Raw genomic sequence first — 27250 nt, 5'->3', positions numbered from 1 at the left:
TCTTCTCAGCCAGGAGAGCTTGTGTTCCATACAGTTCATGTTTATTGCTCCCTTGTTTAGCCAATTCACGGTGCCACAAAGATGAATTCGGTGTCTGGGCTAGTTGCCAGAGCTTCTGAGGCAGGGCAGAGGTGTCAAAAAGGATTTCTTAGCTGGCATCAACATGGTACCACTTCTAGGGAGCCGCCCCAAATGTCTCCACTGCAGCTACACCACTGCATATAAATGCATATGCACGAAAACAGGGACACTGTGGAATGCCCAGCCCACATTCTGACCCTACTACGCACTCACCTAAGTCCATTGATGATGGTACTCTTACCCTACACACCCAGTAGGGCTAGAAGAAACTACCCCAAAACTGCTGGCATCTTAAGACACCTCACTAATTCCTTCAGTGGGCCTGTAATTTGGCCCAATGGGAGAAGAGGATGGCGCCATGGTAGAATAAGCCAGAAAAGGGAGATGGGTTTCTGATAGGCTGGAAGCTGTTGAGTGCCAGGAGGAAGTGGGTGGAGCTTTCAGGAGCCCTGAGGAGGTATTCAAACACTGCAAGCTCAAAGCCAAGGTAGAGGCCCTGGGGTCCTGTATATCTCTAATCAAAATGACAGACTTCTTTCACTTTTTGGATCAGTGTATCGTGGGATAAAATAATACAGCATGCAGTAGGAGGGCCATCATCTGAATAGCCTTGACTAGCTTGATCTTGTCAGATCTCAGAAGTCAAGCAGGGTTGCCAGGGTTAGTATGCGGATGGGAGACCACCAAGGAATACCAGAATCATTATACAGAGGAAAACAATGGCAAACCACCTCTGAACATCTCTTGATGTGAAAACCCTACAGGGTTGCCATGAGCCAGCTGAGATTTGACAGCAATTTACACACACACAGTAAGTGGAGCTGACGCTTTGGGAATGTTTCATCATTAGACATATACATGCACACACATACTTTAGTAGCTATCACCTCTGTGATCATAGAGGAGGTTCAAATTGTCTTTATTTCTACCAGATAAATGTCAGAACTGTCTGTAACAAGCTCCTTTTACAGCAAAAGGGAGTAAAAGAGAGCAGCAGTGATGTAGTGGTTAAGAGCAGGTGTACTCTAATCTGGAGGAACCGGGCCTGCTGCTTGAGCTGTGGAGGCTTATCTGGGGAACTAGATTAGACTGTGCACTCCAACACACGCCAGCTGGGTGACCTTGGGCTAGTCACAGTTCTTTGGAGCTCTCTCAGCTTCACATATCGACAGGGTGTTGTTGTGAGGGGGGAAGGGAAAGGAGTTTGTAAGTCCCTTTGAGTCTCCTTACAGGAGAGAAAGGGGGGATATAAGAGCAGCAGTGGGGGGATATAAGGAGCAGCAGTGGCGTAGGAGGTTAAGAGCTCATGTATCTAATCTGGAGGAACTGGGTTTGATTCCCAGCTCTGCTGCCTGAGCTGTGGAGGATATCCCTCTCTCAGCCCTACCTACCTCACAGGGTGTTTGTTGTGAGGGGGGAAGGGCAAGGAGATTGTAAGCCCTTTTGAGTCTCCTGCAGGAGAGAAAGGGGGGATATAAATCCAAACTCTTCTTCTTCTTCTCTTCTATAAATCCAACGCTGCTGCTGCTTCTTAAAAATGAATAAAATTTAATGTGCTTCAGTTCCCTCATTACAAATTAGCCATCCTATTTTGATATTTCATCTTTAGGGCCCTGTACTATGCATTCACATCCTAAAAAACATACATTCAGTAAGGGGAGGGGGGGTCCAATACCGTGATAAATCCCTTAGATGATTAAAAAACCTACTAGAGTACCAATTGCCTTAATTAAAAAACAAAACCCTGCCAAAAAGAGATAGAAATATACCTTTCCTCTCTGTTTTATCTGAAACTTTTCCTCCAATGGGCGAGTACGTCGTATCCATAGATTCTGTGCCTTTGTTTCCCTTGCTGACTCCATTTTCATACAGCTGCCCTTCCACAGGCTGGAGTTGCCAAGTTAGGCCAAACAAATGTACTGCTATTAAAAAAAGAAAAGAAGGAGAAGAAGAAGAAAAAAAAGACCAATTAATTTATGCCCACCCTGTGGCACCTTTATTACACAAAGAAAGAAGGCAGCCAAGGCCAGCTTTTGCAAAAGTCAATTATTACATGCCTCTGTTTGGAATAAATTGGAATTCTAAGTATGCTAATTTCACCTTAAACTAAATGTTTAATTAGTTTCCACACGTTCTTTTGGAGGCGAGCCAGTATTGGATGATGAATTTCTTCAACAATTAACAGAAATGCCTGCTATTCAAAGGACAATGGAATGGAAAGTTGTAACTCTGTATCTATCAACAAAATCAACGCCTGCTGTATACTTTCCACTGCCCCAAACAGAGAAAAGGTACAGGGCTCACAGAAGAGTTATTTGCTTTATTTACAACAGGAAGAACACAGGGTGAGGACAATATACACTTTTCAAGGCAGCAGATCCACAGTCCCACATCATACCCCTCAAGAAAAGAAAGAGAGCCTAAACCATATGCATCCTAAGATACTTTTCTTTTCAGCCAATTGACAGCTGTTTTTATTTGAGCTCTCTTGTTCTCTTTCTAAAATTTCAAATCCTACTGGTTTTCCACACATACAAACATGTGCCCTTCCCTCAGCTGTGTATGGGTCAATCACCGTATAGGCCACATTCTTCAAAACCCTTAAATGAGACAGGACGATCTCTCACAAAGAACAGAACTATGCCAAGTAAGGAAGGCCCCCGTTCTTTTGTGAATCCCTAACACATGGCGTTTCAGGCAACCCCATTCTTGTTCACACTCCCTAGACGTCAACTTCATGGAAGTTGTCTACTCAACCTTGTGCCTTTAAAGCCAAGTCTCTGCATTTTCCAAGCAAGTCAAAGATACAAAATCTTTTTTTATTTTTGCAGAGGCAGAATTTTGGACACAAGAAGTGCTCTCGTCACACATGCCTTGCTTATACAGGTTGCTTTTCTGGTTCTTAATACCAACAAGACAAAGGAGCTTATAGTGGACTATAGAAGGAATAGCTCAGAAATTCAGCCCTTGACTATAAATGGAGATCAAGTAGAGCGGGTGGCTAGTTTTAAATTTCTGGGCGTTATGATTAAAGAGAAGGACTTGACCTGCAGGGCATACCAGACTGCCAGCATGAGTGGTTAAGAAGGCCCAGCAAAGACTGTACTATCTGAGACTTTTAAGGAAACAACAACTGAATGGAAAACTCCTGCTGTCCTTTTACCGCTGTGCTATAGAGAGTGTCTTAACCTACTGCATCTGTGTATGGTTCTCCAGTTGCACAGTGGCCCGGATAGGAAGAAGCGCTCCAAAGGGTGATCACTACTGCACGAGAGGATTATCCGGCTGCACCTCTCTCCCTCCTTTGGGAAAGAGACTCTACCATCAATTCCCGAGAGCCTAAAGAAAGCCCAAAATATTCCACCTGAGGAGAGCCCGTCTCCATCCAGCACACTCTCTTTTTTGCAGACTTCTGTTACCATCTTGGCAGGCAGATAGAGATCTATAAAAACTAGGACAAAGAGGCTTAGAGATGGCTTCTACTCTAGAGCTGTGGCGATGCTGAACTCCGGGGCTTCGTGTTGATGTGTTTGGGGCTGTGTAGGGATGGGTGGAGGAGGGGAAAGTGAGGATGGGGTATGAGTCTGGAATTGTGTGCATCGAGGAATGCTGCTGTAAATTTTTGTTGTGCGTGCACAATGACAATAAATGCTTGTGGAGATGGGCCAGAATGTGTATTAAATTGTATTAATCAAGAAACATGAAAGTTATAGAACCAAAGAAGCTAAGAATCAAAATGGAGCTTCTGTGTAAGTGACCAGCAGAAACCTGCATGTTTGCAAAAGGTCAAAAAGCCATGTTACCAGGTTTCTCAGTGAATATGCAAGCCAGCAAGATAACATCTTCAGTATCTTGGCACTGAGGGCCTACGTGACAGAAGACAAGATGCAATTTTATTACCTTGTTTTCTTGGTTAGGTTTTTGGGTTAGAACTAGCTAAACCAATGTGATTAGTTAAATTACAAAGTGTTCTTCTATATAGTCAAATGAACATAAATGATAATGAGTGATTCATATTTACATGTATTTGTATTTTACTATAATTCTATTGTCTTAGAATAATTGTATAATTGTTAGAATCATGTTTTAACATTTCATGCTGGGGAACTGAACAGAGAGGTTTTATGATCCAGAAGAATGTCAGAATGCTGCATAGCTTAAGCCTGCATTGCCTAGGGCATCTCTCTCTGAGAGCCAAACTCAGAGAATGGGTTTTTCTTGAAGACAGTGAGCTAGCTTTTATGGCAGTCTTTTGTATATGCGTAGAGGCCATGCGTTAACAGCTAGCAGCGTTTGAATTACAGAAGGAATGTGACGTAGAAATATAGGCTGTCTTTATTTGTGACCAGAAGACAGATCTGACCAATGGAGTTTGAACACATATGAATCGTATCACATTAGAAGTATAAGGGGATGGACTGTGTGGCGATCTTTGAATCTACACGAAATTCAAGGTCTTCCTCTACTGTGCCGTGTCTACTGGCTTGAGAGCACCAAGGCCTCTCAGCTTAGGGGAGGAGGAGTCACCTCCTGCTCAACATTCTAAATTCCAAATTGCACTCCTTCCGAGAGCCACCACCCAGGAGAAGGCAATCTCCTGTAACATTCTAAACATTGGATTGGGGTGTGCCTCCTTAGGGAGAGGTCACCTTCTGTAACTTATCTGTATTCTGTAACGTTCTGAATTCAGTGTCTATCACTCGAGGGCACTGGGGAGAGTTCACATTCTGTAACTTGCTAAATGCTGTCCAGTAAACTGTCAGTTTGTTTTTCTAATATCAGATGCCTTGCTTTTATTTCTAACTTAGTTTTTCTTAAAACTAATCTTGCTGTGTAGGACCAGAGAAGCGGCTCTGGCCCCACATGCTTATGCTTTTCACTTCTCCCAGTTTCTGTATCATTGCAAATGCAGGTTTGGTTTCCAGGGCTCAGATAGGAAGCAGGAGAGCAAACTGGCATGTGGTCCCAGCCTTGACATCCAAGTTGTAAATCCGGCTCCCCTTCTTCCTGTCATACAACTGTGGTCACATGTTTGCAGTTCAGTTCCTCCTAAGTCAGGAAAGACTGGAGGCCTCTGATACATTGCAAGAAGAGAGCCAAAGCAAACATCTTTATTTAATTCTGGTATTTATCACAAGGTGACAGTTGTACAAGGCCATAGTTAATTATCTTAGGGATTTTTCCCCCAGAAGAAATGGTCTGAGCTGGCATCGAAAAAGATGACAACAAAAGGTTGCCAAGGCAGTGAGACCCATGTTTAAATATCTGAAGGGAGGTCACGTTGAAAAGGGAGCAAACTGCTGCTCCCGAGACTAAGGCCCCTTCCGCACATGCAAAATAATGCGTTCTCAAACCACTTTCACAACTGTTTGCAAGTGGATTTTGCCATTCCACACAGCTTCAAAGAGCACTGAAAGCAGTTTTTGAAGAGGTGCATTATTCATGCATGTCTCTTGAATGAAGCCCTCACGGACAAGGAACAGCAGTTCCAAAGAAAGTACAGGAAAAGAGACTCCATCTAAACATGAGGAAGAATTTCTTGATGGTAAGGGCTGTTGGACAGTGGAACACACAGCCTCAGCAGGTGGTGGAGTCTCCTTTTTTGGAGGTTTTTAAACTGAGGCTGGATAACCATCTGTCAGCAATGCTTTGATTGTGTATTCATGCAGAGGGTTGGACTTGATGGCCCTTGTGGTCTCTTCCAACTCCATGATTCTATCCTAGAGCTAATTTATTCCCACATTTAAATTTGTGTTTTATTTTACAGTCTGCATTGTTTTCGTTTTTTTAAAAAAAGCCAGCAAATGATGCCAATTCCTCTGATCTAACTCCTATTGAATTAGTCAGTCATGTTTATTTGTTCAAAACAAAAAACATCACAGAATGTCACATGTCCCCAAAACACAAAAGCAGAAAAGAACCAGATAATCAAAAGCAGGCAAGATCAGCAAGGCTGATGAAAATTATATTATGATGAAAATGGAATGGAGGTAAAATCAGAGGGATGATTATATTAAATAGACACCATCTTGGGATGTCATATGTTCAGCTATACGGAAATGATACAGAAAACTATCGCGTGTGATTGCTTTCTTCTTCTCGAGATTCTTCTCATCTGTCTACCACTCAAGCCTTGGTTTAAATGGTATTTACCCATCTTCATCATGTATTAGCAATAACTTGAGCACACTATTTCAATATAGACCCGTGGTGGCAAACCTTTGGCACTCCAGATGTTATGGACTACAATTCCCATCAGCCCCTGCCAGCATGGCCAAAAGGGTGGCTGATAAGGGGTGTGATCCCTCTTACGCTATCTAAGATACCAAAGGTTCACCACCACTGATATAGACCATACATTATCACATAACAACCCCCCCAGCACACAGAACATTACAAAGCCTCCTTCTGCAATCTCAGAAAACATATATTCTTTAAATCAATCTCTATATAGTGATGATGATATAGTGATCTTCGATGGGGTGCCCATGAAGGTCATGGCACCCACCGACATGTTTCTTGAAGCTCACCTACTTTTTCTCCAAAATGCCCCTTCCCCCAAAGAGGGAGCCAATATGGACTTTTCCCCCCACCACACTGGAGCAAAAGATAGTTCAGAAGACTAGTTTAGAAGACCCCAAGAGGCATCACCTGTGGGTCTTCAGATAGTGACTAGCTGATAATAGCTGCTCCACCATAGCACTGAAAGACCCAATGTTTTGTAACAACTTCCCATGGAAGCCATTTTTAACTAATCCTGCATTCCACAGCAACCATTTTGTGGTGGCATACACTACCTTTTCACAAAATTGCAAAAGCCCTGACAGGATCAACAAGGTTGAGGGCCCCAGCTATAAATAGCTATTCATTCAACTCTCCTAATTCTATTAATCCATTTCATATGACTGATTACCACTTCAGAGATCAAGATGTCTGTAGGAAGCTTAACAATAGTTCAAGTCATCTCTGGTCGATTCCACACTTGCATTATCGACCTAAGTTCAAGCTGCGTTCGACCTAAGTGCTCCGCACAACCACTGGGATCGACGTGGTTTTGGACCAGCTTCGCCCCATGTAACGGTCAAATTTCCGACTCCAGTTGGGAACTACTACTTTTTCAGGGAACCACGCTCGAACTCAGCTCGATTCCAGTAAAGTGTGGAATCTCTGGTGCCAGGAGTCCCCCATTCAGCCAATCACAGCTGAGTGTTTCGGGCATGCGTACAGCTGGCCAATCAAAAATCGCCACCTTCGTCCCTCCATTCCTGTGGCAGTTTTTTAATAACGTGTGTGGGGATAGACGGAACATGGCCGTAGAACAGTAGCCAATCGGAACGGCGTGGCAAAGAGGTACAGGATGATTCCACCCTCCGAGCTGGGATCAAGCTGATTGCAGTGGGGAACAACAGTGGCTTTGACCTAGGTTAGTACCCTTCTCAGGGAACTGGGTCGAACCTATTTTACTCGTTAGCGGAATCGCCCTCTGTCTCCACAGGATTCTTATTGGGGGAGTTCACATCCTCTTTCCTATCTCTGCTTCTCCCCCAATTTCCATTTGTGAATAGGAAATAAAGTTTAGGTAGCACACTGTTTGACACCAACTTTTTGTGGATAGAACATGACTCTTTTTCATATCTCAGTCTCCCGATAAGGCTGTGACTCTCCCAGAATGAATTAGTAAAAGTGATTTCCACACACAGCCTCAATTATAAGTCTCGAGGAAAAAAAATAATGAACCTTATTATTAGGCAGTGACAGGTATGTTCTACTAGCTTCTTTACATTATGACAGTTCCAAAGGCAAGGATATTTCACGCAGCCAGCAGTCCAGTCAATTTAAACTCAGCTAAAAACACCTATTTTCCACAGTGTGATTTTAAATACAGTTGATGCTTGAGGGTTATGTGTGACCTCCCAATTCTTGACATTTCCTAAACCTGTGGTAACCTGGTTCTCAGGGTCAGGTGGATAAACAAAACTATCTGCTATCTTGAAGGCTAAATTCAATTCACAGATTCCTTCCAGATAAGCATGATATTATTTCCGTGGCATAAGGGGACACCTGAACTAAAGTGAGGGAGAAACAAATATAGGAAATGAGGAGGAGAGTCTATTAATTTCACCATTTGAGTCCTGCCAGGCTAATGATAAATTCCTTCCTGCTGACTGATAAGACTCATACTTAAACATATCTTGCTGGTAAAAATTCTTTACCAGCAAGATATGTTTAACATATACATATACTTAAACATATTCTTGCTGCTTAAAATTCACTCTTTGCCGGTCAACAAATATTTTGAACTGAATCTGGAGAGATATGAAGCCTGATAGGAAAGAAAGTCAAAGCAACAACCCCCTGGCTCCTTTCGCACACGCAAAATAATGCGTTTTCAAACCACTTTCACAACTGTTTGCAAGTGGATTTTGCCATTCCGCACAGCTTCAAAGAGCACTGAAAGCAGTTTGAAAGTGCGTGTGCGGAATGACTGATACATTTTTTTGAAACAATTGGATCTGGGCAAAGCTTATCAACATTTCAGTCATTTAATTAGCAACTGAACAGTCCCATTTTACACAGTGGCAAACCAGCAGAGCGCAAGATTGAGGGCTAAGATTCCAGGTCAGAGGCAAGAAGACAACCAATCCCCATGATCTGGAAACTCCAGTTTATTACACTGTAGTAGAAACAGCTAGTGGGGAAGGGTGGCAATTACAACAGTATGTGCTTTACAAGTGTAGCCCAACATGGTGGTAGGTAAGGTGACCAGAAGTCCCGCTTTTGGCGGGACAGTCCCGCCTTACACCAATCTGTCCCGTGTCCCGCAGGGTTTTGTACCTGTCCCGATTTTGCCTTCTGGGGTGCTCCCGTTTCCCGCCCTGTCACAGGGCAGGAATCCGGGGAGCGCCCCAAAAGGCAGTGCGCATTACCTTGGCAGAACCGGTTGTTAAAATGGTGCTTGTATACAACCAGTTGTTAAATTATTTGAATCCCATCGCTGACTGTAACACTTAAGATTGCAGATGGTGGAACATCCTGAACCCCCTTTTTTTTTCCTCCCACGTGAGGACGTTCCCCTTCATTGGCTGATAATAAGGGTAATTTTACCATGAGGACATCATCTTTAGATAGTTAGGCTTCTAAATGTTTAGCACGGATATATATGGGCCTTTTGATTATGTCTGTACAGTATACTGGAATGTATCATTGTTAGCCATCCTGAGCCTAACTTTTCTGAGAAAGAGCAGAATACAAAAAAAATTAAACCTACAAACAGGGGAACGGGACCTACGCAGGCCTCCGCCCCCCCCCCTTTCCTATGTCTTCACTTCGGATGGGATGTGGGGGAGATGTCCTTGAAAGAGTTCCTAAACTCCACCTCTCGTTTAGGGCCAAATTGCGCTGCCTTGCATTGTGGCAGAGTCATGTCTTCGGGGGACAGCCATCACCACTGAAGCGCATAATGGCATCGCGTTTGTTTGTGATGAAAGCAGGGAGGGAGGGACTTGGCACGTCTAGATAACAGGTTATTTATCTTGCGATGACTCGTGCCACGTATTTGGAGAAAGGATCTGGGAAGGGACAAGGCTTTATGAGTTTCTGTGGCAGCTTGTTTCCGTATATATGTTATTTTGCAGATTACATTCTGTAAACTGGATTAACCCGCCATCTGCAACAAAGCCAACGATTAAATTGAATTTATTCTTATCTACCTTCTGTGTAAGCACAGCTTGTCAACTTGCGTTCTGCAAAGTTTGGCAGTCAACAACACGGGAGGGCTGGGTGAAACACAAGCAGCTCCCTGTAGTAGATCGGTGAATGACAACAGACACCCCCCACCCCCCCAAACAGCGTGTTGTGCATGAAGCCCAGACATGGCACCTACAGGGGAAGTGATGGAAATGCTGCCACCATCAAGAACGTTCAAATGAACAACCTGGGATGAGAAAAAAATCGGCAAGGTGTAGATGTTAAGAGCAGGTGGACCCTAATCTGGAGAACTGGGTAGATGGATATTGGATATTGAAGGATATTGAAGAGATAGAAAAAGTGCAGAGAAGGGCAACAAGGATGATTGAGGGACTGGAGCACCTTCCTTATGAGGAGAGGCTGCAGTGTTTGGGACTCTTTAGTTTGGAGAGGAGAAGTCTGAGGGGAGATATGATTGAAGTCTATAAAATTATGCATGGGGTAGAAAATGTTGACAGAGAGACATTTTTCTCTCTTTCTCACAATACTAGAACCAGGGGGCATTCATTGAAAATGCTGGGGGGAAGAATTAGGACTAATCAAAGGAAACACTTCTTCACGCAACGTGTGATTGGTGTTTGGAATATGCTGCCACAGGAGGTGGTGCTGGCCACTCACCTGGATAGCTTTAAAAGGGGCTTGGACAGATTTATGGAGGAGAAGTCAATTTATGGCTACCAATCTTGATCCTCTTTGATCTGAGATTGCAAATGCCTTAACAGCCCGGGTGCTCGGGAGCAACAGCAGCAGAAGGCCATTGCTTTCACATCCTGCATGTGAGCCCCCAAAGGCACCTGGTGGGCCACTGTGAGTAGCAGAGAGCTGGACTAGATGGACTCTGGTCTGATCCAGCTGGCTTGTTCTTATGTTCTTATGTTCTTAGGTGTCTGTTAAGAGGAGAGGAAGAAAGGAATTCAGCCACTTTGAGACTCCTTACAGGAGAGAAAAGCGGGTTATAATGCCAAACTCTTCTTCCACATTTTGCCTCTATGGACATATTTTTGGCATTAGAATCTTACATAGCATTGCCAGCCTCCAGTAGAGGCCAGGAGACATCCCAGAATTACAACTGACCTCTAGACAATGGAGAAAATGGCTGCTTTAGAAGGTAAGTTATCTGGCATTAGACCAAGGGCCTGCAACCTGTGGCTCTTTAGGCCTGTCAGCATGGCCAATTGATGGGAATTGTGGTCCATGAACATCTGGAGAGCCACAGGTTGCAGACCCCTGCATTAGACCTTGGGATGCCAGGCTCCAGGATAGACCTCAGGATCATCCTAGGCTCAACTCCAGACTACAGAGATGAACTTCCTGGAGAAAATGGCTGCTTTGGAGGACAGACTTTGTGACATTGTACCTCACCGAGGTCCCTGCCCTTCCCAGACTCCACCCCGAAATCTCCAGGAGTTTTCAGACTTGGATCTGGCAACCCTATTACCCATCCCCATCCCCTGACAGTTTTCAGGAGGGGGGGAACCTGCCAACCCTAATTATGCCCCGCTCTGCTCCTTCCCTTCCCACATCCCACACTGCTCAGGCGCCATCCCCAAATCACCAAGAATTTCACAATGGGGAGTTGGCTACCCTCACATTATCCTAAACCAGCCATTCTCAACCAGGGTTCCCTGGTACCCTGGGGTGTGCAGTAGCAGGCATGTCCCAGGGGGGTACAGCTTAGCAGCACTACAGCCCCCCCCCTCATTTTTTGTGTGAGGTGCTCTCCCACCCGGCTCCCAGCAAGGACATGGAGCTGGCCCATGGGGCAGGGCCTGCCACAAGGTCAGCAGCCACCCCCACCCCCAGTGCTACCCTTCACCCTGGGAGGGGAAGGTGGGGTGTGTGGCAAGCAGGGGCATTGGGAGGGGAAGGTGGAGGGTGGTGGCAGGGGTACTGTGAGATATGAAGAGTGAGGTCAAGGGTACCCTGACCTCAAAGAGGTTGGGAAACACTTTCCTAAACTTTCCCAAAATCTGGGAATTACATTTGGCGAACGGCATTGTACCAGATGACTCCTGGAAGTGAAAACAACAGGTCTGCCGATCAACAGGGATTGGATCCAAACTGGTACCTCTTCCCACCCTTTCATTTTGAGCTACGGATTAAAACGCGGCATGTTCCAACAAGAAGAGGACAAAAGCACAGCCCCATTATCCAGTGGCACAGGACTCCAGCTAAAATATCCCTTCCCCAACAAATGTTTGACATTTGGAGCCAGGAAGGCAAGCTGCACATCTCTGCCAGGTTACTTAAGAATCATCTCATCCTGAGAGGAGGACAGAAATGACACAGCTGCCAATCGAACAACCTAATGGAAGAGGCAAAAACATATGTTCAAGCTGTCACTTTGTCCGTGGCAAGCATGGGAGACAGCTTTCGGACCCCCCGGGGCAGACGTTTTCTTGGTATTTTTATTGTCCATCAGGGGAGTATCTTTTTAGAGGATGAGCGGCTCATAACTACAATCACTCAACCAATTGAAAGAAGAGGATATGCTAATTTGCGAAACACTCCCACCTGTCACTCACTACAGTGGCTATTTCTGAGGAAAGGCAGATAGTCATCAATAGCATACCTATGATACTGTCTCTACCGGTATGCCCCTCGAAGACGGATGGGACCATCTCTCGGTATGCCCCTCAAAGATCACAGTACTCAACAGGTAAAAACTGACTGGTGTCCCTGGCCTGAAAGATGATGATGAAGAAGAAGAAGAAGAAGAAGAAGAAGAAGAAGAAGAAGAAGAAGAAGAAGAAGAAGAAGAAGAAGAAGAAGAAGAAGAAGAGTTTGGATTTATAGCCTCCCTTTCTCTCCTGTAGGAGACTCAAAGGGGGAGCCTTACAATCTCCCTTCAAGCCCCTTCCCCCCCTCTGTCAAACACCCTGTAGAGGTGGGTGGGAGACTGAGAGGAAGCTCCTCCAGGCTGTGACTAGCCCAAGGTCACCCAGCTGGCATGTGTTGGGAGTGTACAGGCGAATCTGAATTCCCCAGATAAGCCTCCACAGCTCAAGTGGCAGAGCAGAGAATCAAACCCGGTTCCTCCAGATTAGATACACGAGCTCTTAACCTCCTACGCCACTGCTGCTCCTGACTTGTTTCAACCACAGCCAGTCCATTTTCAGCCCTGGTCCCAATCTGGTGGAATGCTCTGTCTGGTGAGACCCAGGCCCCCTGGGACTTGATGCAATCCCCCCACCCCTTGTTTCACCAGGCATATGGTTGAGGCAGCTAGGATGGTTTCCATCATGGCCTTTCCCTTTGCCATCTTCTGCCACCCTTTTCCCTTTCCAGGGAGGTAGAAATGTTTTTACCATCTAGCTGAATTTCTGTACGGACAGATCTATATCTAAAAGTTATTTATATGTTGTTCATAATGTTTTATAAATGTTGGTAGCTGCCCTGAGCCTGTAAGCAGGAGGGTGGCTTATAAAAATAATGAATTATATACAAGATTGAACTAAAGGGAGCAGCAGTGGCATAGTGGTTAAGAGCAGGTGCATTCTAATCGGGTTTGATTCCCCGCTCTGCTGCCTGAGCTGTGGAGGCTTATCTGGGGAAATCAGATTAGCCTGTGCACTCCCACACACGCCAGCTGGGTGGCCTTGGGCTAGTCACAGGGCCTTTCCCCACTCTCTTCGATCCCCCCAATGCCGCGTGCTGCTCTCCAGTCTTGCTGACAGCCCAAGGTATCGCTTCGAGTGCGTCCCGACGACCCAGTCATCAAAAGGCGGCACCGTTAAGAAGGCGCCTGGGATGCAGCCCTTGCACAATAGAGTAGGAGAGAATGCCAGGGACCCCAAGCTACTCTCTTCAAAGTAGCGCGCCGGAGCTTAAGGTAAGAAATAGGAAAGGATGATGTTTGTTGTGGGGGGGGACAGAAAGGAGTTTGTAAGCTCCTTGGATCCTACAGGAGAGAAAGGGGGGACATGAATCTGAACTCCTCCTCCTCCTCCTCTTCTTCTTCTTTGAAATCACTGGTCCTCAAGGTGAAGAGATGGGCTCTGGCTAGCTCATCTCTCACATCAAATTGCCGTGCAGTGAATGGAAAAAATCAGCCATGGAATGACTGAGCTGTAGGTGGTAGGCCGGGCTAGCCTGATCTCATCAGATTCTGGAAGCGGAAGCTAAGCAGGGTTGGTGTTTGGAAGAGAGACCACCAAGGGAGACTACAGAGGAAAACAACGGCAAACCACCTCGACTTTTTATTTGCCTTAAAAGCCTCTAACTGGGGTTGCCACAAGTTGGCTGGACTTGATGGAATTTTATAAACACTCAGCTGGTGGTGCGGACTAGCAGATGTCATCCAGGTTCTCAGCTGCGTAATGCCAGTACAGTGAAACCTACATCCCAATTCTGATCATATTTACTAGGGAAGCAAGCTCCGCCTTCAGGATTATGTCAGATTCAAAGCATTAACATTTCTCTCAGGTCTCAAGAATGTTTCTCTCTCTCTCTCTCCTGCAACTTGCACAAAGGAGATTTAAACTACAGAACAGTAATCAGAGAGCAGATAAAGCATCTTACTCAAAGGGGGAGTTGGCCAACAGAATAAAGGGCTCAAGGAAGATGCAGAATTATTTTTCTTATTATTATGAAGAGCTTGGATAAAGATCTGGGTTTCGGCACAGCAAAGCTTGCCTGATGTGTGGAATTGGATTGAACTGGATTATCTCCGGGATTTCTCGGCATCCTGATCAACTGTTTAAGAATTCAGACACAATTGCGGCTTATCGCAGATGTAATTCTGCCAACCACAACATAACTTGGGCTGGTTTCAAACCTCAGCTATTAAGTTCTCGTGAATCACTGCCATCTACTGAAGCCAGCGTGCCAGTCGTATGTGGCAACCTCTGCTTGTAGATGTCCTCTGATGCCCGTCTTTCTCGTTCACTGGAACTGGTCCCTGTCAGGTGAGCAGAAATACTGCCAAAAACCTGGAATCCCCACCACATAATACTGTAAGCTGTTCACAACTAGAAACAGTCTGTACTATAAACCAGGTTCTTCTTTTCTAATCTGGAGGAACCGGGTTTGATTCCCAGCTCTGCCACCTGAGCTGTGGAGGCTTATCTGGGGAATTCAGATTAGTCTGTGCACTCCCACACCTGCATGGCTAAGGTGATCTTGGGCCTAGTCACAGCTTCACCGGAGCTCTCTCAGCCCCACCTACCTCACAGGGTGTTTGTTGTGAGGGGGGAAGGGCAAGGAGATTGTAAGCCCCTTTGAGTCTCCTGCAGGAGAGAAAGGGGGGATATAAATCCAAACTCTTCTGCTGCTTCTTCTTCTCTCTTGAAACTATGAACTTCTGTTGGACTATGGCAATTAGACTTCGGGATAATTAAAAAAATGGCTTTGCTCCATAGATATAATTGTGCAGCAAGCTGGAATGTCTGCTAGCATATCGTATACCCTTGACCGAAGAATGGTACACTCCTTCGATCAGCAAACCTCCGTATCTTCCTTATGATTGAGGTGGTGATACATCAGTGCTGTTGAGAATTTATACACTGACATAGGATAGTGAAGCAGTATTTTGTATGTTGTATACATTATTGATTTCTATGTATTGCACTGCACTTTGTAAAAATCTGCACAGTCCACGACACAGTGCTGTCTGCCTGCCTGCCTGCCTCGGTTCCTTTAGCAATATAGACAGGAGTATGGCCGATTGCTTTTCTTTTAGCCATTCGCTTCTGCTCTGTCCGGAACTTGGGCTGCCAACTTCGGCCAGCTCCTGCGTTCCTCACACAGGATGTGATTGTCATGCTCCATCCAAGATCCTAAAATTACTAAGACACTTCCCCCGCCCACCCCCCACACTTTTGGGCTCCCTTCAAGGAAAAAAAATCAGGGTATAAATATCGTGAATCTGGAACCCTTTGATCATATCCGATATAGACAGACAGACAGACAGACAGACAGACAGACAGACAGACAGACAGACAGACAGGCAGGCAGGCAGGCAGGCAGGCAGGCAGGCAGGCAGGCAGGCAGGCAGGCAGGCAGACAGAAATGATAGATACTGAAATATCTATTGATCAATTCAGAAGGCAAAATTAATAAAAACCAGAAGAATTCTGAGTAGCCTGTAGAAACCCAGCAATGTGCTCATAAGAAAGAGATCCTAAAATTACTAAGACACTCCCCCCGCCCGCCCCCCACACTTTTGGGCTCCCTTCAAGGAAAAAAAATCAGGGTATAAATATCAAAAGAATGAACCTTGATCATATCCAAGACAGACAGACAGACAGACAGACAGACAGACAGACAGACAGACAGACAGACAGACAGACAGACAGACAGACAGACAGACAGACAGACAGACAGACAGAGATGATAGATGCTGAAATATCTATTGGTCAATTCAGAAGGCAAGACAAAAATGAATAAAAACCAGAAGAATTCTCAGTAGCCTGTAGAAACCCAGCAATGTGCTCATAAGGAAGAGCATAAAGATGAGTCAATTGGATGCTGTGGGTACGGGTAAACCATGGCAGTTTTCACTCCAGATATTACTGTACCATTCATATTCCATCTGCCCTTTGATTCCTCCTGGGATTATTTTTAGCTGCATGGATTGAGTTAATGATTGATTACTCTTCTCTGTGCCAGCATGACGCTTTCTGAATGACATCGGCAAACGATTCAATATTATGAATCGATCAAGAACGGCCAAGCATTTACTACCTTCCTTTAGATAAATGTGGTAAAGGTTGTTTTTTAAAAAATAATAATAATAGGGAGATAAAATGGCAGAAGCCTGAAAGAAACAGGAGAAAAATGAAACGAATATATTTCTTTGTAAATAACAGCCTTGCATGAAGTCTACCGCGACCTGCATTGCCTCCTGCATAAGTGAACTTTACCACAGAGCCCTGGAGCAGCTGAAAACTTTGCAGTACACTCGTTCGGGTGCCTGAAGGACCAGGGAAAGCTAGACTTTAATTGGAGTCTCCTGTCATAAGCAGACGGCTGCCTGTGGCGGCTGGCTGGAGATGCACATTTCAGGGCAGCGCCACTCTTAAGAGCAACCCAGGGTCCCGATTACATTGATTTGGTTAACGTTGTTCCACTAATAACAACATGTTTGAATTGTGTTTGGAAACGAAGCATGCAACGATTTATTTTTCAGCTGTTGGATGCCTCCGCTTAATTCTTTCTCTTCTTCCGGCCACGTATTTTCCTCAGCGAGGAGAAAAGGAGCTCGGGTGGAAGGACTGAAGAGCAAAACGGTCAAGGAGGGGTGGGGGGGGGGGGGGAGAGGTGAAGGCAGAAAACAGGGTATAAAACAGGGACCTCCAACATGTGCTTGTGGGCATGATGGTGCCCACTGGCACCTTTTCTCATGCCCGTGATTTTTTTTTAAAGAAAGCGAGTGGGCCAGGGTCTTCCAGCATGGCTTCTGATTGGCCACTGGAGAGCCAACCAGCTGTGGAGATTTTTTTTTTAAAAAATGCTTTGGCAGTAACTGGCACTACAGCACAAGGATCTTCACTGTGGCCCCTTCCGCACACGCAAAATAATGTGTTTTCAAACCACTTTCGCAACTGTTTGCAAGTGGATTTTGCCATTCCGCACAGCTTCAAAGAGCACTGAAAGCACTTTGAAAGTGCATTATTCTGCATGTGCGGAATGAGCCTAAGTGACTGAGAGCCCCATCCAAACCCAGAGGGGGAATGAGCCTAAGTGCCTGAGAGCCTTATCCAAACCCAGTGCCTCCAAAAGGGCTTTTTGGATGTGCAACGAGCAGGGAGGGAAAAGCCCTGAAATCTCCCTGCAACCGAAAAGTCCCATATGGCTGAAGGGACATATGCCACAAAAAGTATGGCGTATGTCCGAAAGCTGGTCAATGTGCTACTGGCCTTCAATCCAGGGAGGGCACTCACTACAGTCGGCTCTGCCCCCAGGAATGCCTCGTACCCCGCCTTCCACGCTGCATTCAAGTGGGACACCAGTACAGTCCACCAGCACTGGGTTCTGCGGCAGCGGAGCTGGGGGATGGGCAGCTGCAGACGCTTCTCCGCTGGGATAAGGTGCCCCTGGGACCGTGGTGGCGAACCTTTGGCACGTCAGATGTTATGGACTACAATTCCATGGCCAATTGGCAGGTTCGCCACCGCTGCCCTGGGAGAACAAGCGCACCGGTGTGACTGTACTGTTTCCACAAGCCCTTTTGACCCCTCCCCCACCTTTTGGACTGGACTTCTTGGAAGCTGTGGCAGCCATTTTGTGGTTGATTCCATCTCCTGCACCATCATTTTTGTGGCTGCACTTGCCATGATGTGTCGGGATTCCAGTGGTGCCTGCGGGCTCAAAAAGGTTTTGAGGATGGCTCATCTAAAGATTGCTTTGGATACAGAGGACCTTTCCACACAGACACTTTAAAACATTTTGAGGCAGGCAATAGAACGTTTCCTCTGAAGTGTCCAGCATTGTTTTTACCCCAAACTATTTTATTTGCAGCCTCAAAATGTTTTAAATAGCTAGTCATTTCCTGGCTGAAATGTTTTTTTAAAAGGTTTTGTTTGCCTGCGCTGTCCTTTAAGATGCCTCTCCGCTTTCCCTGCACTTCTCATTGGCATCATTTTGTGAGCTCACTCCTCGCCTGCAGAAGCCCTTTGGTCTATTTGTGGAGCATTTCAGAGTGTTTTTGTGCTTTTGAGGCGCTTAAACTTCACAGCATCAGCCACAGAAGACTCAGGGAATTGCAGCACAAAGCAACACACAGGGGGAGAAAAAACAGAGGAAAAATTTTAAAAGGCAGTCAGGAATTGTTTCAAGGCAGAGATTGTAATCAAAAATCGTGTTATTTGGGGGCGGGGATTTCAAACATTTAAAAACGTTTTAAAAACGTTTTAACTGACTTGGGTCTGGCTTAGGACTCAGGATCATTGTTAGAGACACTCCAATGTCAAACTCTCTAGGCTAGCAGCTTTCAATGCAGAGATTGTAAACAAAATGCTTCAAGGCAGAGATTGTAAACAAAAATCGTGTTATTTGGGGGCGGGGATTTCAAACATTTAAAAACGTTTTAAAAATGTTTTAACTGACTTGGGTCCGGCTGAGGACTCAGGATCGTTGTTAGAGACACTCCAATGTAAACCTCTCTGGGCTACCAGCATTCAATTCACTAAAGTTCCTTTTCCTCACAGCTGGCCTCTGCTTTCCATTTCATATCAGACAACTGTAACATACTTGACTTATCTGCATTATTTATTCAGTCTTTGTAAAGCACTTCATTAAATCAAACAAGGTCTGTGCACTCATCAAAACTATCAGAATCAGCTCTTGGAACATTCCTAATGCACCACAACGTCATAACCGCATATTCCCCAGCTCTGGAGCAGACAGTCAACTCTTACCCCCTTTCTCAAATGGACCATTTGCAGTCTCCAAAAGCAGAAATGGTGGCCCAAACAGGAATCTGTGAATTATTACAGGAAAGTGAGGAGGCAGTGTGAGACCAGAAATGTTTAGTGCCTTGATTCAGTGGGATCTGGACTACTGAAATGACACTGAAATCCTCTTTAAGCTACCGTATATACTCGCGCATAAGCCGAGTTTTTCAGCCCTGTTTTAAGGCTGAAAAATGCCTCCTCGGCTCGTACACAAGTCACTGCTTACCAGCCGGCTCTTCAGGCCTCTGCCGAGGCTGGGGGTGTGGCCGGGACAACCTCCCTGCGGCTGCACAAGCCACTTGTTGCTGCCCTCCTCGGAGTGTGAAGGGGAACCCTGGCTGGCTGGGCTTCCTCAGGGAGGCAGAGGGAGCTCCTTATTTGGGCAGTGACTCCCCCTGATGTCATTGCCCAAATAAGGAGCTCCCTCCACCTCCTGGTTGCCTGGGCTTCCTCAAACCCAGCCGGGAGGTGGAGGGAGCTCCTTATTTGGGCAATGACGTCAGGGGGAGTCACTGCCCAAATAAGGAGCTCCCTCTGCCTCCCGGCTTCCCACCTTCAGCTTATAGGGGAGTCAATAGGTTTTCCCAGGTTTGGGTAGTAAAATTAGGTGCCTTGGCTTATACACGAGTCGGCTTATACACGAGTTTATACGGTACCCATATTTCCTAGTCTTCCACTTTATCCACTCCAGCTGGTTTTCGTACTGATTCACCGGAGTTCTGCTTGTTCCTGTTTAATTATGCTTTTTATGGATGATATGATTCGATACACTGAACATCAGAATTTTGGAACGTGCAAGGAATTGATAGTTTTCATCCATTTATTTATTACAGTGATATCTCACCGGCCCTTCACAGAACTCAGAGCAGACTATGTACCTTTCTCAGAAGGATTCCAATCCAAACAGCTAGCTGGGTCAGTTTCGCTCACTCAGGGGGGCTAAGACACAGATACAAAGTAGAATCTCCCTGGTTCAAATCTTGCGTGTTCTGTGAACTTCCTACGAGGCCACTGGCAAATTATACTTTCCCATCTGCAAAATTATAATACAGATTTTTCTTATGGAGTTCTTGTAAACATTGCAAATCACAATGCAGGTGATGCTTCTCAAAGCACTATCGAAGGCCCCTTCCGCACATGCAGAATAATGCACTTTCAATCCACTTTCACAATTGCTCGCAAGTGGAGTTTGCTATTTGGCACAGTAAAATTCAGCTGCAAAGTGCATCGAAATTGGATTGAAAGTGCGTTACTCTCCATGTGCAGAAGGGGCCTAAGTATTACTGTTACAAATACTGTTTGCTGTATTATTCCACAGCTGAATTGTCTGCTGTGTCTTCTCCCTAAAGGCAATTGAGGAGAGGGGTCATGGCTCAGTGGCAGAACAAGAAGAGTTGTTTCGATTTATATCCTGCTTTTCTCTCCTTTAAGGAGATTCAAAGGGGCTTACAAACTCCTTTCCCCACTCCTTCCCACAACAGACACCTTGTTAGGTAGGTGGGGCTGAGAGAGTTCAGTGAGAACTGTGACTAGCCCAAGGTTACTCAGCAGGAATGTAGGAGTTGGGAAACAAATCCAGTTCACCAGATGGTGCTCATGTGGAGGAATGGGGAATCAAACCCAGTTCTTTAGATTAGAGTCCACCTGCTCTAATCTAAGGGGTGGCATGAAAGGGAAGGGGAAGGAGGGGGAGGGAGGGGTGGCATGCAAGGGAGGGGAGGGAGGGGGGTTGGCATCTGAACATGGCCCACCCACCCTAGCGGAGGAAGGGGGAGGGGAGGGAGAGGGAGGGGTGGCATGCAAGGGAAGGGGAGTGAAGGAAAGGAGGGGAAAGAGTGAGGGGTGGCATGCAAGGGAGGGAAGGGGGGTTGGCATCTGAACATGGCCCACCCACCCTAGTGGAGGAGGGGTGAGGGAGAGGGAGGGGTGGCATGCAAGGGAAGGGGAGTGAAGGAAAGGAAGGGAAAAGAGTGAGGGGTGGCATGCAAGGGAGGGAAGGGGGGTTGGCATCTGACTGAAGCATGGGCCCCACCCCAATCCCTAGTGAGAGGGAGGGTGAGGTGAGGGAGAGGGTGGCATGCAAGGGGAAGGGGGAGATGTAAGGAAAGGGGAGAAGGAAGAGAGTGAGGGGTGTGAAAAGGGGAGGAGGGAAGGGGGTTGGCATCTGGTGTGTGGCCACTGCTTGACCCCAGAAGTGGAGGAGAGGGGGTGAGGAGAGGGAGGGAGGGCATGTACAGGGAGAATTAGAGAGAAGGAGGAAAGGGGAAGAGTGGGGTGGCATTACGAGGGGAGGGAGGGGGGTTGGCATCTGAACATGGCCCACCCACCCTAGTGTGGAGGAAGAGAGAGAGGGAGGGAGAGGAGAGGGAGGGAGTTAGCATACAAAAGAAGGGGAGTTAAGAAAGGAAAAAGAGGAGGAAAAAGGGAGTGGGGTAGCATACAAAGAGGAGGAGGGGATCTGAGGGTTAGCATCAGGGCCTGCAGCCACCACCTGAAGGAGGAAAGAAGAGGGGAGAGGAGGAGAGGGGTGGCATGCAAAGGGAAGGAGTAGAAGAGGAAAGGAGAGGGGAAAGGAGAGTGAGGGTGGCACTTCGAGGGAGGGAGAGGTTAGCATCTGAACACGACATATTTCCCTGGCAGGAGGAAGAGAGGAGAGGAGAGAGGAGAGGGGAGGTGGTATACAAGGGGAAAGGAGTGGTGAAGGAAAGGAGAGGGGAAAGAGGTGAAAAGAGGTGAAATACCAAAGGGAGGAGAGGGTTAGCATCAGAACATGGCTCACCACCCCTAAGCTGAGGAGGAAAGAGAGGGGAGGAGGGAGAGGAGGAGTATGCAGAGGAGTAAGAGAAGAAGGAGGAAAAAAGTGAGGTGTGGCATGCACAAAGGAGGAGGAGGGATAGAGAGGTTAGCATCCTGAACATGGCCCACCACCCTAAGCCAGAGGGAGGAGAGGGAGGGAGGAGTGCTTGTCATAAAAGGAAGGGGAGTGAAGGAAGAGGAGGGAAAAAATTGAGGGGTGGCTTACAAAGGAGGGATGGGGGGGTTGCCATGGAGCCTTAGCCCCACCACACCCTGAGGAAGGAGAAGAGGAGGAGGAGAGGAGGGTGGCATACAGAAAAGAGTGAAAGGAAAAAGGAGGGGGAAAGGAAGTCTACTGAGGAGTGCTTGTATGCAAGGAGGAGGGGAGTTGGCATCTAGACATGGCCCACCACATGGAGAAACAGTGGAGAGGAGGGAGGAAGGAGAGAGGAGGAGTAGCATACAAAGAAAGGAAAGAGAATTAGAAAAAGGAGAAAGGAGAAGAGTGAGGGAGTGGTATACAAGGGGAAAGGGAGTACTATACCACTCTGGCTGTCAAAATATCTGCTTTAAATGCAGCAGGGCCCAGATTCAGTCTCTGGAATCTCGAGTTAAAAAGGCCAGGTAGTAGCTGTTGGGAAAGATCTTTCCTGGGGCCCTTGAGAGTCACTGCCACTCAGACCAGATAATTCTGACCTTGATAGATCAATGTTCTGACTCTGGAGAAGGCAGCTTCTGTTTGGGACAGATTCATCAAGTGAACATTATTAGTCAGTAACCCAATGCAATTAGGTAGCCATTCAAACAAATATTACGTAACTACCATGAGATAAGAGATTTATTATGGAAATATATTATGAATCCCTATTTGAAGATATAAACTTCAGTAAGTACATACTTTGGCCAACATTAGCCTAAGCAGAACAACAACAGAATTTGCTTCTAGGGCCCCTACAGTATCACCAAATGCTGATCTCAGTGAGAATTCATACAAATAATTGCTTTGCACTGTCTTCTCCCCCAAAGGAAATTTACAATCCCCTTTACCAGTTGAGGGTTTGGGTAGAGTTTTTCGTTGGTTTGTTGGGCCCCTTCCGCACACGCAAAATAATGCATTTTCAAATCACAACTGTTTGCAAGTGGATTTTGCCATTCTGCACAGCTTCAAAGAGCATTGAAAGCAGTTTGAAAGTGCATTATTCTGCATGTGCGGAATGAGCCTTGGTTTCTTTTGTTTTTGAATAAGTGGATTCCTTTTGTCTGTTGTGGGAACACGTATTCTGATCTGGAAGAACCTTTTCTCTGCTTGCCGATTCACTCTGCCTTGATGCCTTTTATACAAGATCTTTCTGGGTGGAATCCTAAGGAAAGCCCTTAGATCCCCGAGGAGTAGCATTTTGTAGAAATGAAGCGGCTGCAGTGAGAAAAGGGCAGGAAAGTTCCATTTTGCCACTGGAAAATTTAGCCTAGACACAACCCTTTGATTCTTACATGTTGTTACACTCGTGGGATTTCCCCAAGCCCAATCATGCATGCAGGGGAATGAGCCCTCAGGTGGTAGACGGTAGCTTCCAGCTTTGAAAGTTCCTTTGCATTAAATCACATAGATAGAAAGAGAAAATGCTCCTATCCTTTCTCCTATTTTTGCAGGAACTGTTTTAACAGGGGAGCTTGGAGGTTGCAGCAGAAGAGCACAGGTGTTGCACAGGTGTTGCAGCAGAAGAGCACAGGTTTGACCAAAATTGGACACATTGCTCCCATCAATGTTGAAGATTTTAGTACTAACGTTTAAAGCACTAAACTGTCAGGGACCTTCATACTAGCATTATGCTCTGCTAATAAGACCCTACTGGTGATCCCTGGCCCAAATGTGTCCTTGACTAGAGTCAGAGTCTTTTCTGCTCTGGCCCCAACCTGGTGGAACACTCTATCTAATAAAACCAGGGCCCTGTTGAGATCTACCTGAATTCTGCAAGGCCTGCAAGAGAGAGCTGTTATGCCAGGCCTATAGTTGAGAGCAGCAACAGGTTTTGTTCTACCTTGGCTGGCCTCCCTTCCCCTCCCTTTTCATTCCTGTGTTGAGTGGTGTGGTTTGGGGCCATGGAGGGAATATTTTAGTTTTAAATGTAAAACTCTGTTGAGTTTTTAAGGCACCACGATTGAGTGTAAACGGTTTTATTGAAATGATGCTGGAAGTCACTCTAAGCCTGCTGTGGCAGGGAGAGCAAGATAAAGATCAAGGTAAGCAATCCATCTGGGAGGGTCATCCAATTCCACCCAGCGTGCAGCTTCAGGAGGGCTGGAGAAGGAAGAAGGGACACCCACCTTGCCAGCCAAGTCAGCCAAATCAATCCTGGCGATCAGTGGGGTGACGGATGTCACAGCCAGATCGCCCTCACATTCAACAAAGGAGAGATCAATGATTGTCCTCCTGTATTCTGAAATAGTACACTCACATTCTACAGGTCTGACCCTTCAGAGATCTACGGTACTCACAGCCTACATCTCACTTTTTAATACCAGTAGGGAAGTGTCAGGAGCCCCGGGAAAATGTACTTGCAATGTATTGTCGAAGGCTTTCACTGCCGGAATCACTGGGGTGCTGTGTAGTTTCCGGGCTGTATGGCTGTGTTCTAGCAGCATTCTCTCCTGACGTTTCGCCTGCATCTGTGGCTTCTATTCAGATGCCCTCACCTATTGACCTTGCTATCTTCATTGCTACTCACTTGCTTTTCTTTCCTTCTATCAGATCCTCTGAAGATGCCAGCCACAGATGCAGGCGAAACGTCAGGAGAGAATGCTGCTAGAACATGGCAAACAGCCCGGAAACTACACAGCACCCGAATGTACTTGCAGTTCCGCCCCTGTATTCCTGCTGACTCTACACAGCCTTGCTTAAACCCCAGCAACATGACAAGCAAAATAGTTCCAGGGTTGCCCCTGGGATGGCGATACACGGGTCTGCATTTGGATGTTTTCCCTTACATACGAGGAGAAAGCAAGCAGTAAACACATTAGGTCCAGTCCGCTAATTGCTTCTTAATTCACAAACGTCACTGAAAAAGGGAACCCAAGAACAGCCTCAAACATGGCGGCAAAGCAACATCCAACCAACTGGGCTTCAGAATGTCATTTTGGTGCAATAAAAATGAAGCATGTAAGATGGAACCAGTCAGATTGGCCTAACTTAGTGGATATTGGCGAATGAACAGCAATTAACTCTTCTGCTAATGTATACAATGGTCCTTCTGTTTGTTTGTTTGTTTGTTTATTATGTTTATGTACCACTCTCCCCCGAAGGGCCAGGGCGGTGAACAACAGAACTTATAAATAGAGCACAAAATAAAATCAATAATATCAAAGTTAATTGAATAAGTCATTAAATAAATGGCTCTATACATTAAAACCAAACCCCATTTAAAATACAGCATCCTAATATCAATTGCAATTGTTAAGAAGTATGAGCAGTGCATGAAGATGGTAGACATCCACTGGTGACTGCCCCAACAACTATTATTGCTTCTGAACATGGAGGTTCAATTATAGTCCTATCAGCTGTGAATTAGTTGAAAATCAGCTGTGAATTAGTTGAAAATCCATCTCAGAGAACAGCCATAACCATATCTCATGGCAGTGATTTCCGCAAGTTGTGTGCTGTATGAAACAATTATCCCCCAGCCTTGAAGCAATTCCCAGCCACTTCACCAGATGAGGTAGTTGCTGTACAGTGCAAGTACATCTCTACTTTTCAGTCTCTCTACTCACACAGCAATTACTATTTAAAAAGAAAATACCATAGCCAAGGGTCCCCAAACCTTATTGAATTAGTGGGCAAGTCTGGAATTCTGTAACCATGTAATGGGTGCAGCATAAAACGTGTGTCACAGTATGTGGAGCCAGCCATGCTGCCGGGTCCTTTCACAAGTGAAGATTGCCAAAACAACATTTTTTTTAAAAAAAATCTGCACTTCCAATCAAATTCCCAATGGCCAAAATGAAGCCTTGCTGGGCAAAAGCCCCCCCTCCTTTCTAAAAACACTTGGTGAGTGGCAGGAAAAGTTCTGGAGGGCACCGTGATAGAAGAAGAAAAAGTTTAGATTTACACCCTGCCTTTCTCTCCTGTAAGGAGACTCAAGGTGGCTTACAGACTCCTTTCTCTTCCTCTCCCCGTAACAGACACCGTGTGAGGTAGGCGGGGCTGAAAGAGTTCTGAGAGAACTGTGACCAGCTCACGGTCACTGAGCGGGCTTCGTGTGTAGGGAGTGTAAACGGTTTTAATGTGTAGGGGAAGCAAATCCAGTTCTCCGGGTAATCCACGGAGGAGTGGGGAATCAAACTGGTTTTTTTCAGATTAGGCTCATGTGGAGGATTGAGGGATCAAACCGGGTTCTCCAGATTAGAGTCCATTGTTTTTAACCATTACACCATGTTGGCTTACTGACACCATATTTGGGACTGCTGACATAGCCTATCCCAGTGGTGGCGAACCTTTGGCACCCCAGATGTTATGGACTACAATTCCCATCAGCCCCTGCCAGCATGGCTAATTGACCAATCCAGTGAGAGAGAGAGAGAGAGAGAATTCAACAGAAACAAAAGCAAACCCAAAGCTTACCAATCACATAGGCTAGCAACAGCGCCAGCGTGACTGTGATCGCGGTGGCGCTCAAAGCAGTGCACTTCCAGTTGCAACATCGGTAAGGTTTGTTAAAAGAGAAAGCTGGTCTAGAAAAAGTACTTCTAGGAAGCGGCCTAGGAGGTGGCGAGTAAACAGTGTTTGAAGTTAAAGGATAGTTCTGACTGGCTGCACTGAAGATAGCTGAAGACCCAGATCCATGTTTAAATAGGAAGTGCCTACAGGAAAAAGAAAGATAAGAGAGCCATATTGTTAAAAAAAAGAGAGAAGAAGCCAGGAGTCATCCACCACACAAGGAAGAAGCAACAAACAAATACCGCCGTTTACTGTCTCCTTTACCTGGACGGAAATAGTGTTGGACGTACTGTTAAAAACTATGAAATCCCTCATCTGGTTCTTTCAGTTACGTTTCAGTAAGAGAAGGAGGAGTGCATTTATCCATTTGCTTAAAATACTACTTTTCTGCTTTTCTGCTGCGCGCTCAAAATCAGTGCATAACCTTTTGTCCAAAATGCATGCCATGACGATATTCTGAGATAGGAACTGAAGAGGTGTAACCTGTCCAGTGGTGGGATCCAAACATTTTAATAACAGG

At 45.9% G+C, this 27250-nt stretch overlaps 1 protein-coding gene across 1 annotated transcript in view; it reads right to left on the bottom strand.

Moving 5' to 3' along the window:
• The window catches only part of TENM1 (teneurin transmembrane protein 1), a 652843-nt gene that overhangs the window by 281626 nt on the left and 343967 nt on the right, over window positions 1–27250 (bottom strand). The window contains exons 6-7 of the mRNA XM_048514741.1: window positions 26635–26873; window positions 1851–2000 (exon numbers count right to left, since the gene is read on the bottom strand). Of these exons, the coding sequence (XP_048370698.1) occupies window positions 1851–2000; window positions 26635–26873 (389 nt within the window). The remainder of the gene's footprint in view (window positions 1–1850; window positions 2001–26634; window positions 26874–27250) is intronic.

The sequence above is a fragment of the Sphaerodactylus townsendi genome, linkage group LG13, assembly GCF_021028975.2.
Source record: "Sphaerodactylus townsendi isolate TG3544 linkage group LG13, MPM_Stown_v2.3, whole genome shotgun sequence".
Classification (NCBI taxonomy): domain Eukaryota; kingdom Metazoa; phylum Chordata; class Lepidosauria; order Squamata; family Sphaerodactylidae; genus Sphaerodactylus; species Sphaerodactylus townsendi.
Note: the sequence above shows the minus strand (reverse complement) of the source record. Positions and strands in the feature narration are given on the sequence as shown.